Source organism: Mastomys coucha, unplaced genomic scaffold (genome assembly GCF_008632895.1).
Source record: "Mastomys coucha isolate ucsf_1 unplaced genomic scaffold, UCSF_Mcou_1 pScaffold15, whole genome shotgun sequence".
Classification (NCBI taxonomy): Eukaryota; Metazoa; Chordata; class Mammalia; order Rodentia; family Muridae; genus Mastomys; species Mastomys coucha.
The window spans coordinates 147,691,444-147,705,663 of NW_022196897.1; the positions used below are offsets into that span (position 1 = coordinate 147,691,444).

Sequence of the window (14,220 nt, forward strand, 5' to 3'; positions counted from 1 at the left end):
AAAAAAAAAAAAAAAAAAAAGAATGGCAGTGATCTGTGGTCTTCTAATAACAAGCGGTCATTTCTCAATCAAGCTGCAAAGTTACAGGCATTTACTCTGAGACTATAACACAGTTTACATGTGTGCATTCTCTAAACCTTGAAGAAGATTTACTGAAGGTCTGCATTTACAAGGATACACTGATTCTGCAGATAACAGATTGCCTGAAACCAAAAATCTTGAACACAAAGACAGCTGTGCTTAGGAAGGAAAAAGAAAAACACAATATCCCAAAGTTAATAAATCAAACACTGCAGAATCGCCTTTTTAGCCGGCTGACAAAACTGGCTTCGGGTAAAGTTTCTCTTTGTTTTATATCATTTTAACAGTGCTGACTTGTCTATATAACCACACATATGTCCATCTACCCATCATCTGCCCTATAAACTTATCCATATACTCATCCATCCATCCATCCATGCATGCATCCATCCATCCATCCACTTAACAATTCATCCCTCTATCTATCCACTCAGGGCACAGAACCACCTATTCATTTATTAATCCACTCATTTCACCCCTCATCCATCCAATAGCACATTCATTATCTATTCAAACATCACTTTATTATTAATTAAAAAAAATTCCTGAGAGTCTACTAATATACCTGTCTCTGCCAAGAACTTTAAATAGATAAATGAGATTCTAATCCAGCCCACCTGGTCTAATATGAAAGCCAGGCATGAAAATTATAGAGGAGACAATAATAATAGCTAGTACTTAAATAGAAGGCAATCACTTCTATACCAGATATTAGTGTAAGACCATCAGAGGAGGGGTGGCAGAGGAATTGTAAGATCCAGAGGAGGTAGATGACTAGACAGAAACAGAGGACACAGCAGGGCAGTTGCATGTATGAACACACAGCAGATAATATAGCATGCACAAGACCCATGGCAGCTCAAGCCAGATATACTCCCAGCATGGGGGAAGGAGTGGGCACAATGTCCCAGCCCTCGCTAAGGAGATGTTGCCAGTTGATGGATGCTGGGAGGAAAATCAGTTTTGTTTTCTTTAAGGGTATATTCCCTGATGGGCTAACATGCTCCAGTAGAAGACCACAAATGCAAGTGTATCTGAGGAGCATCACCTTGATATGTTTGTTTTTAAAGGGGATATAAAGTTGTGTGGGTAGGGAAGGCGAGTTGGATGTATGAACAGTGGAGAGAAGGGTGGCAGATTCCAGACTGCCTTATCACTTGTCATCAAAATACATTTTGTGAAATCCTCAAGGAATAAAAAAAATGAAAGTTGCCGGGCGGTGGTGGTGCACGCCTTTAATCCCAGCACTTGGGAGGCAGAGGCAGGTGGACTTCTGAGTTCGAGGCCAGCCTGGTCTACAGAGTGAGCTCAGTCCAGGACAGCCAGGGCTACACAGAGAAACCCTGTCTCGGAGAAAAAAAAAAAGAAAGTTAAATGTTAAAAAAAAAAAAAAAGGCTACTACTTAAACAGAATGGTATTACTCATGTACCAGATACTATTATAAGTAAATCATGTGATCATGTGGACTACTTATTTGATCCTCACAATAGCCCTGTGAGGCATTATTATCCTCATGTTACAGACAAGAAAAGTGAGGTTCAAAGAAGCAAGTTTTGCAGATTTACATAACTGGCAAGTGACATGGCAGGTGTTAGAATCCTGGCCATCTTAGTTCAAGAGCCCATGTCACAAACCACTGTGTTACATTTTTTTTCCAGAACCTGATATGACAACACTCAGAGCTGTGGAACTACACGGCTGGAGACGTTGAGACAAGACAGATAAGGCAATCTGGAATTTGCCATGTTTGAATTGTAAAGTCATAGAGAAGCCAGGCTTGTGAGTGGGTATTTTCAGGTAGATGAAATTGTTTTCTGGCCTAAGTGGGTGGCTAGTAAAGTACAAATGCCACAATATTGAAAAGGATCATATCCTAAAGGTCATAAGGCAAACCCAAAAATCCATCTGGACAGATATTTGTTCTAGATGAATGAGCATAAGAGTTGTGTGAAGAGAAAGTTGGAGGGAAAAGGGATAGTGGTCTCTAAAGGCAGAACAAGAGTCAAGATGAGATGTGGGGTACTTTTTTTACAATGATGATGGGATGGGAAATAAGAGGGAAATGTGAAAAATGCATAAGATATGCATCAACAGGTGACTAAGTGTATGCAAACTGAAACAGGCTTCCCAGCATCCAGATTGGGTATAAGCACAAACAGAAAGGGGAGTGGGAGTCCTTCGCTGATTGTATGATAAGCAGCTGTTCAGCACGGGGTAGGTCCAAGATGACCTACTTCATTTGTTTGTTTGTTTCTCACCTCAATGACCCTTTCAAAATTATGCCACACAACTCTGCACTCCAATTTCATCCAGGATAGATAATATTTAAGAGTTTGAAAAGAGTATGAACTTCAATATCAGATGTCCTCCATTTGAGACACAGTACTGTCACATAGTCATGTGATTTTGGGTAATTTTCTAACACTCTTTGTGTTTCAGTTGTATGACATACAGCACACACAGACACACACACACACACACACACACACACACACACACACATTATTACTTAACATGCCCAGTCTTTCTTAGCAGGTCCAGTTTATCTCATTCTTTTGCTTATATTTAGGTTTTCTCCTAGGCTACTTCCTTCTTCAGACTGGCAAAATGATCAGCACCAGATTATATGATAAGACAGAAAAAGACCTGACCAGGCAACATGGGGAATGAGCTGCATGCAATGGACTGTCTGTCCCTGGGAAGACAATGGGATTGTCAATGGGATTGGAATGTGGGAAGACATCGCTAGGCCATCATACTTGGTAGTCATATTTAGAAGAACTTGGGGATCAGCATTTGATGGTAATAAGACTCTCGTAGGCAGAGAAATATGTCATCTGGAGAGTCATATATCCAAAGCCAGAGTATAGCAAACTTTAGAGAGGGAAAGTGGTGTTTGAAGCTGAGCTCCTGTTTCCTGCTCTAGGACTCACTTGCTTTCTATTGGTCTTTCAGGACTGTAGAAAATGAGCATCTTGAGCTCCGGAATCACAGTCTGGATTGATTTCTAAACATATCCCAGCACCTTGGCCAATTCACAGGACCCCTTTGAGCTTCACTTTCCACTTTTAAGAACAAAGCAAAGAGCAGAACAGAAGAACCATCAGTCCTATGAGACATGATCATTAGAAGGGTGACAATGACAATCTCAACATTCTGCAGTTTAAGTGGAAAATGAAGAAATTAGGTCAGTGTGTGAATCTTATTCGAAGCATGGCAGTTAGCACATTGATGATAGTTTTGGAATAAATTTGCTACAGTGTGAGGTGAGCACTCCTATTGATATAAGGCATTCTAATTCCTTACATAGGAATATGGAACAAGGTCTGAATAGTTCCCGTAAGACTTGGACACAACACAAAACAAACTCCATGGTTTTTCCTTTTTTTTTCTTTTCTTTCTTTCTTTCTTTCTCTTTTTTTTTTTTGTGAGTTTTGGTTGAGTTTTGGCATGTTTTTTCTTACTGTTTTGGTTTGCTGATTTTGATTTTTGTTTCTGTGGGCTTGTTGTTGTTGTTGTAAGTAAGCATGCCTTCAAGAATCTACTTGAGTTTCTGCCCTGACTACCCTCAATGATAGACTGTAACCTGTAGACTGATATAAACCTTTTCTTTTCCTAAGTTGCTTTGGTTAAACTGTGTTTTGTTTTGTTTGGTTTCAATCACAACAACAGAAAGGAAACTACAACAGACTCCATGCTCAGGTTCCAGGAAGTAAATCCCCAAAGCAGCTTGACTCTGACTTTCATTAAACTTGTGAGTATATGCATGGATATTTTTCAGTGAGCATAGCCAAAAACACACTGGAAATCAATTGTGTCAGAAGGGCTTAGGGTCCACTTTTCATAATGCCCAGATTATATATGCTTATTATTAGCATATTATTATAATGCTCCATAATCAAAGAAGATCAGTCAAGAGTGATTCAAAAATAATTTGAAACTTTAACTTGAGTCTTTTGGAAACCATAAAAGAACTTAGTTAAACCTCCGATTGACAAGTTTTTGACTTTTATCACTAAAGAACCCTCTCTCCAGTATAAAGCAAGACCAAGCAATCATAAAACATTTGTCAAGTTTTATTGACTTTTTCCCATCCCATTTCGCTTCCTTTCTTAAGTTATCCACATGTAAATTAATTTCTTCAGTCATTCCTCCTTTATATCCTTTGTATTTTATATATACTCTTTGGCTAGTTCTGTTACAGAGAGACTTATTAGCAAAAAACAGACGGAAGAGCAGCAAGTGAGCCTCACCATCAATGATGGTGAACCCCTGAAAGGGAGAATCTGGGGACATCTGTGTTTATGGAGCAGAAAACAAAACAAAACAAAACAAAACAAACCTCCAGATAGTTACCACATCTATGACTATGGCTGACATGGGGATGTCTTTGGCAAGGTCAAGCCAACGAGGGGCATATAGCAGGAGGTCAGCCTTTGAAAACCTCTGGGCTGAGAAACTGGGTGGTAGTGGGACTCTGAAAGGATCCCGAGGTGGATTGATTTGCTTATTATTCCAGGGTTCCCTTTCCTTAAAATGTCTTCCTTTCAGCGTACTATGGGCAGTACTTTGACTAGCAGCAGGCTAGTAGTGGACTAAATTGACTAATGTCCACATATTGATACACTGGGCTGGAGGCAGTAGAATCCCACAGAAGGATTGAGTTCACTGGGGGTCTTCCTTGTCCTTGAGGCATCTCTAGTCATGGCAAAACACTGTGAGTTAGTAGAAAGAAGCAGACCCATGCTTAATTTCTTTCTTTGCCTTCCCTGCCTTACCTTTCCTCCCTTCCTTTCTCTCCCCTTGCCCCTACATCTCCTCTACTCTTCTTTACTCCCATCTGTGAAATATTCTTATCCACCAGCAGAAACATGTCCATATATGGAACACGTATAAGTACAGATCAGCAGCCCCAAGCTGTGCCTTGCCATAGGGCTGAGATTTGCTTGGGGGAGGGGCGTGAAATGGTGATCATGTGATACCTGTTGGTTGTGTCTGACAGTTTTCTAGACATGTGGGGTGATAAAGATACCCAGAAGAGGTTAAATCTACACGGAAGACTCTCTTTACATGTGTTCTCACCCGAGAAACAGAAAGCCATTCCTTCCCTCCTTCCCTCCCTCCCAGAAATATCACACATTTCAGAAATAGCTGCTGAGAAGGAAGTGAAGTTTTTTTTTTTTTCACAAGCTCATAGTCGATGGTGACGTAGGTTAAACCAGGCTTTAGAAAGAGCAAAATTGGAAGTACATATCTGACTTACAAATCAGTGGCAAAGAATCAGAAAATTTAAGGTCTATCAAAGATATTCAATTCCACTAAATTGGCCACTTTTCCCATGTAGACAATCCCAGAATCACCTCTGCCTCTAATATACCAGCAAGGCTAAGAAACCTGTCAGTGATCTTATATGTACAATATGCTTACTAGTTACTCCCAGAGAACTCAAAGTGAATGCTCTACTTCAAATCATAGCAGCTGATGGATTAGTGGCTAGGACATACAGCATGGCCACATTTTATCAATGATGATGAGATGACAATGAAGTGAACCCTTTGAAGTCTCTTTATTCCCAGTGATAACATAGCCCCTTCTCTCCACTCTAGTTTTTTTCAATGGGAAAATGGATAGCTGGTCGAAAATCCTAACTTGTAAGCTATTCCACTGGTTCCATCATTAGAAAAGAACCGATGGTTTTAGACAAATTATACTAGTAAAAGGCCAAGTCCTAACAAGAAGAAACCCTGGTCAGAAAGAAGACTGGCTGAATCAAAGCTTGATCACGAGAGAGAGAGAGAGAGAGAGAGAGAGAGAGAGAGAGAGAGAGAGAGAGAGAGAGAGAGAGAGAGAGAGAGAGAGAGAGAGAGAGAGAGAGAGAGAGAGAAGTAAAGACATACTCATGGCTGCATGGCTGAGATGCAAGCACAGGCATTGTTGAGTCATCAGCTACGAATGAGGACATTGGTTTGCAATTGTTATTTTCATTGGTACTCCTGTGACTCCTTGAGTAGAGTCTGGAGTTGTTTTGGGGGGCATTTTTTTCCTCTTGAGGACAAGTTTCAAAAGTGTTTTGCAACTTGAAGATGGTAGAAATTCCCTGGTCCTGCTCATTGGTGTGGTCCTCAACTCCATAGCTAACCAAACTCAGAGCTCCAGTCTTGGGGTGTAATTTAGAGACATTTAAGTTACTGGTTTTCTTGGAGAAAGATGGGGCTTGAACAGCTGTTACTATAATGAGGATGATGGCTTCTTGGCTTTGGCTGCAAAGTGGGAAAATAGAGGCTATGATAGGAGCCTGAGAGAGAAACAAAGAAGGCAGATATATGGGAAGTAAGTGTGCCAATACAGCTACAGGTAAAGGCTAAAGAGAGATGATGCTCAGGAGACCCAGTTTTGAAAAATATATAATGATCCCTAATGATAATGTTAGCTCACACTCACGGTTTGCATCTTTTAATCCCTCTCCTCAATTCCTGTGTATTGTCTTCAATCCTGAGACTAGATGTTAAGCAGAAGATGAGTGTGGGAGTTTGAATCTTAGGAATAAAGGAAGTATTGGTACCTTTGCTCCTATTAGCAATGTGATTTAAAATAAATATATATACAACATAAGAAAAACTGTATTAGTTGCCCATAGGAGTCCAGGGAAAAATCCTGATGAGAGATAATACTAAGCAGTAACACTGAGTTGAGACAGTTTGGTAAGACATGCAGTATGAATAAAGCCTTAAGTAGGAAAGTCTCTGGAGTCTCACTCCTTTGCAGGTGTTGAAGGCAGCATGGGAGGCTGCTCACAATGGGTGGATAGAGGGGAATGCAGGTGAGAAAGGTAGAGCATTACCTTCCTGTGTTCATCTGTGTTCCTGGAGTTCCCCAACCATCTTGGGCATCACCAATCACACAGAGTAGTTAATTCCCAGAAGACTTATTTCCTCTTAACCAGATTCTGCGGCACAACAAGGGAGCCATAAGAATCACTGACCATCTTAGAAGCTGGTCTTCTCAAAGCCCCTTGCCAAAGAGGCAACACATATCTCTCAAACACTAGCACAAGGAACTCAAGTGTTCTACGAGAAAAGCTCTACTGGACAGTAATTGACAGAGCAACAGCCAGGCCACATGGTCATGCTGGGGTCTTCTGGGGGTCAGAAGGATCTTCTCTGCGGTGTTGAGACTCACCTCCTTTTGATGGTCAGCATCACCCCCAGGAGAATGATGATGAACATGAGAAGGCCAGCAATCACGCCAGCCATCTTCACCGTGTTGTCGACCTGCTTCTCGGGCTCCACAGTGTTAGAATTCTGGGTGGAAGCACCTTGAGGGGAAAAGGGAAGGAGGAAGATGTTGAAAAGGCTCACACGTGACCAGGCAACAGTGACAGTGACAACAGTGTCTATTTATTAAAGCTAACCATGTGCCAGGCACTGTGCTGAGAGCTTCAGATACATTGCTCGATTTAATCCCCATTGCAAATTAATCCCTTAAAAGTTTGGGACTACTATGATGTCCTCTTAGAGAAGAAATTGACGTGCGTGCTATGCGATTAGAGTTTCCCAGGTTCCATACCTGCTCTGTGGGAGTATAAAATTATTTTTCATTGTGTTGCTATGCTGTGAGAGTTCAAACCTTAGTCCACCATTTACTTCTTGGGTTCATGTTTCAGATAATGTAATGAAAATAATAGTTTTATGCTAAGATTACACAACTAAAAACCACTTTGTTCTAAGGGATCATTTTGTTTTACTCTTTTAGCAAGTAGTAGAGGAAAAAATGGTGGATTAAAGTGAATTGACTTGGGTTCAGAAAACATGAATTTCAATTTTGGCAATTATGAAATACTATGTGCTAACTTGTTGATTCAATCTCTGGTAGCGGAAGGTGGGAAATGTCCACTTAAAGTATCTGTAAGCCTGTATGGATGATCCAGGGCTCTAACTTGCCCAGTCCTCACAAGCAGTTCCAAAGGCACTGTTCTGAGAGAAAAAAAAAAGGGGATTTGCCAGAAGTCACATGGGTGATGACGTTAAGAATGAGGTGCCCCAGGGTTTGGTGAGTACAAATTTAGGCCTCAGTGGTCAGAAACCTTGATTTCAGCTTCTGAAATCCCTAGTTTCTCAACACCTCTCTCCAAAAACAAAACAAAACAAAACAACAACAACAACAACAACAAACTGTTTCTCCATAGCAAAAATAAGTAAGCAAAGAAAGGCTGAGCCCAGCCTTTTCTTGTGTTTACTAAGGATGAAGGGCAATTTCCTGTTTCAGACATTCTGTAGAGTGGTCCATGGGTTACCAGCATCCTAGGGCAATTTTCTCCTGCTGTCTTTATTTCCCCCATTAGAATCACATTTTTTTGTGAGGCAGCTTGAAGTCAGAAGCACCTTTTCCCAAACTCATCTCTACTTTTCTGCAACATCAGCAGCAGTTCATCCTTCATCAGCCAATATACCTTCTGCGGCCTCCTGTGCCTCTGGCAGAGTTTCCTTCGCTCCTCTAAATTCTGATAACACTTTATAACTTTGCACACACCTCACAATATCTCTTAGCACAATGTACTTATATTATTAGTTGCCTGTTTTTACATCTGTCTTTTCCACTGGTCTGCAAGCTCCTCGGGCGAAGAATTATACCTCATTTATCTTTGTTCCCCATGTTAGCACAGATCCTGACTCATAATAGGGGCTCACTAAATGTTTGTGGTGGTTTGGTGTTTGGCTAAAGGGATAATGTCTCTGCCCACACACATTTGTCCTCATGGAACCAAATTGAGTTTTCTCTTTCTTTCAGTAATGTTTTCATAGAACTCAGCTGAGCATTGAGTTGAAATGTTGCTTTTCACATTTCAAATCCGATTCCTCAGACTCACGGCTGTTTAAAAACAGGCCTCCAGCTCACTGATACTCTTCTGTTTTTTGCTTCTGAGTGTAGAGCGTATATTCTCTCCAGGCACTTTCCTCAAACTTTAGTTAACTTTGGCAAGTTACTGGGTTTACTTAGCTGAGTGTCTTTGGTGGGGATGGGAGGCCTTCGAGGGTAAGTGTGGTGTTCTTTTCAGTGCTGCAATGCCAGTATCTAGCAAAGGACTCCTCTCACAGCCACTGTGATGACTGTGTATAACAGAAGTACAAAGATCACAACTATTTACTTATTAATTCAGTAATGCATCTTTAGCTCCTGTGTGTCCAAGTGCTGGGGCCAAAATAAAGTCTCTGTAGGCTCAAAAATCCTTCTCCTAGAAGTAGCTAAAGATGATATGTTTTATTCATTTCTTCTACCAGATAAAGGCAAGACAAACTCATCTAACCCCAGGGCTATCTGACATTTCAGAGTGGGGGTAATTCTGAGCAGCTCCTAAGTAACCCCCATTTATGAGACTTAAGATATATCTAATAAAAAGCTAGACTATAATGTATTGAACCCAAAGGAGAGAGAACACCCCAAATTCAAAGCTCAGAGTCTTTATATTCATATTTAGAGGAAAGGTTGGCCCTAGATCACTGAATCCTTGGTGTAGTTGAAACCTCACTTAGTGCCTGTTTCAAGGTCCTGTTCTAGAGGATAGGAGCTCAAAGCAGAGATCCCCTGAGAGACTTTTTTCTGTATAAGATCCTTGGTCTAACAAGACTCACACCCCATTCCTTAGGTATGTATTTGCAAACTTCCATTAGTGGCAGGCATCTGGAAACATCATGGTGAGCAAAACAGACACAGTCCCTGTCCCCGGGGAGTTTGCCACCACTGGCATTTCTAACTATGAGGACATAATAAGACAAGTGATGACAAACTTTCAGCTTTGTTAAGGGTTTGGACAGAGAGGCACATGACCCCTCATAAAGAATAGCACAAGGAAGTAAGTCACTCCTGGGAGAAATGACCAGTAGGGCTGTAGCCAGACAACTGAAGCATACAAAGGTAATAAAGCCAACATCCTGGGTCAGGCTGTGTGAGTGGCAAGGGGCCTGGTGTATGGCAGAAATGTAGTATTTAAGAGGTTAAAAAGAGAAAGAAAAAAGGCTAGGTAAGAGCCTGGAGAGAGGAGCAGGAAAGTTTACCCATGACACTGTAGGCTATGAGTTTTGTTCTTTAGCCCAAGAAACACAGAGAGACATTTAAACTCTGTTCATGAGGTAACAATGTGGTCACATTGATGTTCTAGCATATCATCTCAGCTTCAATGGGGGTGTCAAAGTGGCTTGGAGAAATGAGCTTGAAGACTACTGTATGCATCGAGGTGGAAGATGATAGTCACAAAGACTCAAGAAACAGCAGTGGAGATTCTGAGATGTAATAAAAGGGATAGTTGCTGAAATAAATTTTATAAAAATTGGCAATAGATAGAGCAGGGGGATAAAGGAGAAAAAAATGACAAGAGTGGTCACAGAGCTTTGGTTTGCATGATGTGGTAGATGAGCGTGGGATTTATGGGTTCTAGAAGCTGTACAAAAAGAAAAACATTAGAGTGAATCTATGCTTGAGCTTGGAGTACTTTGAAATTGAACATTGATAGTTAGAGGTGTGAGTCTGGAGCTCCAGGGGGAAAGTCTGAGCTGTAGGTAAAAGGATCAGTTCATAAATATCCACAGATGGTATTTGTAGCCTTGAGAGTTCATGAGATCACCCAGGAAGGGAAAAACAAGTAAAAAGAGAAGCAGGCCTGGAAGAGAGACTTGAAGTTTGGTAGTGTCTAGGGAGTAGGTAGAGACAGAAAAGCTTGTATATAAGACATGAGCACCCAGAAAGGGAAAGACAACATGGCTGGCCCTAGTGTCCTAGATCCAATGTAAGATGGGATTTCCAGAAGCAGGAAATGATCAGCTGTGCCAACCACTGTTGGGGTAGAATCAAATACCATGCTCCAAGGTAAGTGAAGGTCTTAAAGTACTAGGAAACCTTCCCTCAAAGACCAAGATGTTGTTATAGAAGCCCCTTCAGTGGTTACCATGACAAACTAGTGGTACATGATTGAGGACCACAGAAGAACATCTAGATTCCAGGTAGTCATGTGAAAAGTGAGAGCCTGGTATTAGAAAAGTTCACTGACTTTAGCCAAAGGGCCTCAGAGCTGAAAGCACAGACTGCTTGGTGAAGTTATCAGGAGCAACTTAGGCTTTCCTGCTCCATTCAGGCTTCAGATAGATACAACATGAACGTGTAGAAAACTCAACTTCCTCTAAGAGATTTTGCAGTAGTAACTAAGGATTTGCTTTCCTATTTCTAAAGGGAGGGCATTGGTAATTCAAAGGTGATAGACATGTGCAGAGAATGACATTGGACAAAAGATAAGATCCATGGTGATTCAAGAGGAAGAACAGAAGGATGGGGACATGGGAAATGCCAATGACACTTCTGTTCAGTCAGAGTTACATGCTCAGGGCTGACACTGTAGATGATTGGAGATCAGAACACCAAGCAAGATGAGCATCATTTTACAGGTGCCACTACTGAGGCTGGCAAATCAAAGGCTGTCTATGTGACTCGGTGCCCCAGAAATCCAAAGGGGGTACTCAAAGAGGCAGAACTGGAAGTCCTTGAGAGAATTGCTTAGCACCTATTTCAGTTGCTAAGAGACTCCGTCTCTGACTCTGATGACTTCTGCCTTTTAGTCTGGGACTAGGAGGAATGTAAGGGATTTGGGTGCATTCTCTTCACCCTTGGCTTCCACAGGACCCAACAGGAACACAATCCGAGTAAATTAGAATTGGCAACAAGGCACCAGGTGGCAATTTATCCAATTAGATAAGCTTTAAGGCTTCCCTTGAGTCCCCTGTGTGATGTGATCATCAAAAACAAACTTGTGAACTCAGCTTACTAATTCAGCTGTCTCCAACATGAGGCTACAGGACTGACCTTGTACCCTAGCCAGCTGATCCCTCTGTGCCCTGAGTACTCCCAAAGGCTACATTGGTTTTCTCAAAGCAGCAGTCACTCGCCTTTCCCCTCTATTCTTTCCTTAAAGCTATGATGACCTAGAGTCTTAGTCCCTCCCAGCTTCAGTCCCAAATCCACACCTGCCTTTGTGTTTTCTGGCTGTCTATTCTTGACTCTGGAAACCTCAGGTACAGTGCTTAGTTTCTTGGGAGTTACTCTCCACCCTTCATTTTACCTCTCTATGTGAGTCCAGGAGCCACGTTTGTCTCCCTCACACAATGTTATCAAGCAGCTATCTCATTCTGATTTTCCCCAGGGATTTCTATGACCTTTGTTGGTAAGGGAAGAGCTGGTCTATGCTACTCTGTACTCTTCTTCTGAACTCTCTGATGAATTTTGTCTAGCTGTACATTCAACCATACGAGAGAGATTCTAGGGAGAAGATAAACCAAGAGACTTGATACTTCGTAAGAGATTCAACAATCAGGATTCCAGCATCACCTGGGAGCTTATTAAAAGTTCAGACTCACAGACTCTACCCTAGGCTTGTGGAAACAGCGCTCCATTTTAACATAGTCCCTGTGTGCATTAAGTGCATGGCAAAATCCAGATAACTCTGACCTTGAAAGCAGTCAGAATAAGAACTCTTCTGTTAAGAGATTCTATTCTGATGAGATCCAGTTCTTGCTGTCTGGTCACTAACAGGCCATTGTAGAAGATGGACCCCCACCTCCGCTGCTTGGTCTCTTTAATTCAAAAGATCAAAAGCAAGGAAGTGACTGAATAGATTACGGAGCCACAAGAACTCTCCACTGGAGCCTAACACTCTGTTTCTCTCATCCAGATTTTAACCAGTGATTCCTTACCAAACAAGGGCGGTGCTCCGTCATGAAGCAGGGACTTGATGAAAATAGTCATCATTCCCAAGTGCCACTGAAGTGCCTTTACTGGAGCCTACCTTCCTACCTGTTCTGATTTCCTCAAAGCCTAGATGTTTAACAAAGCCCTCTCCTATTAAACTCACCATGCTCCTTAGACCCTGACCACCCTTTCACCATTGGTTCACATGGCTTCCCCATCTTAACTTAGGTGTCCCTTAAGTTCAGTAGTGTCCATACTCTTGGCGACATTTGTCCTTCTTTTAGTTCAGGACTTCTATTCACTCTATCTCCCTCCCTGTCCGGTCTCTTCTCAAGTTGCTCATAGGGCAGAAAGCATGTTACCAACAGTGGAAGTTGCTTTCCAGGGACACACTGTACACATTATCAAGTACAGGGGACGACATGACCTTCGTGCCTCATTAGATGTCGAGATGCTCTGGTTTTATGATACTGGCTCAAAGCAATGAGCCTCAAACAGAAATCCTTGACTTTCTATTTATATGCCACTGCCAACTAGTAGGGTGACCTTAGCCAAATCAATGAAACACAATGTCATATAATATCTTCATTTGTAAAAATTGAGAGAAAATGCCAAAGTCACAAAGATTTTCCTCAGGATCTGGTGTAGTCATGGAGGTGAAATTGCCAGACAAACTCTGAGGGACCAGATACATTCGGTGTCCTGATGCTACTATTTGAGAACTAGTTTCAGAATGTCTGTAAGCCTTGGGAACCAGAGGCTGGAGTCACAAATCCTGGGAGTCAACTACCTGGCTTTATCCAAGTCTTTAGAGTCAAGCCAAGCAGAGTCCCCACCCCTGGAGTGAGGCACTTGACTCTGCTTTTATAGGGAGGGCCCTTATCACGCTTACATCTGGATGACTTAATGGCAGCAATAACATAATTTGGCAACAAGGGATTAATGATTCACTCTCAAAGCACTCACGCTGGCGTCAGGCCCAATTTCATAGCTGTACTTCAGAGAATTTTCCCTGTAAGGATATGCAGCAAAAATAGAAGTCACAGATGAAGAACATCTAATTGCAATTGATAAAACCCAAGTAAATCCCAGTGGATGCATAACCCATGCTGGTGATCATCGCTGACGGTAAAGAAAGGAGGCTGGCTCTTGGGGAATGCAGTTCCTAAAAGCTGTGCTCTTTAAAACACACAGTGGCCTCTCAGCTATCCAAGGGCATATTATCCCCAGTGTGGCTTATCTCAGGCAAATCTTACTGTGCTGGCAGTTTACCCCTGTCTACTTAATGACTTCTTTTGTTGAAGAGTTTCTCTGTCTTTACTTTGGCTTTGTGTGTATCTGGCACCCAGCAGCGAAAACCTTTGAAACCCTGACTCGGAGCTGCTACCTCTATGCCAAGGAAGGTTTTA

The 14,220-nt window shown here is 41.8% G+C and overlaps 1 protein-coding gene and 1 long non-coding RNA gene across 24 annotated transcripts in view; one reads left to right on the top strand and one right to left on the bottom strand.

The window, feature by feature from the left end:
* Nucleotides 1-14,220, bottom strand: part of Ptprt (protein tyrosine phosphatase receptor type T) — a 1,176,099-nt gene that overhangs the window by 228,966 nt on the left and 932,913 nt on the right. For all 23 annotated transcript variants that reach the window (XR_004119009.1, XR_004119008.1, XM_031372635.1 and 20 more), the window contains one exon: nucleotides 7,262-7,397. Coding sequence is in view for 21 of the 23 variants with exons in the window: in XM_031372635.1 (XP_031228495.1) it covers nucleotides 7,262-7,397 (136 nt within the window). In the remaining 2 variants the exon portion in view is untranslated. The remainder of the gene's footprint in view (nucleotides 1-7,261; nucleotides 7,398-14,220) is intronic.
* Nucleotides 9,924-10,410, top strand: LOC116091331. The gene is made up of 2 exons (XR_004119011.1): nucleotides 9,924-9,994; nucleotides 10,239-10,410. It is a non-coding gene; the product is annotated as an uncharacterized LOC116091331 (long non-coding RNA).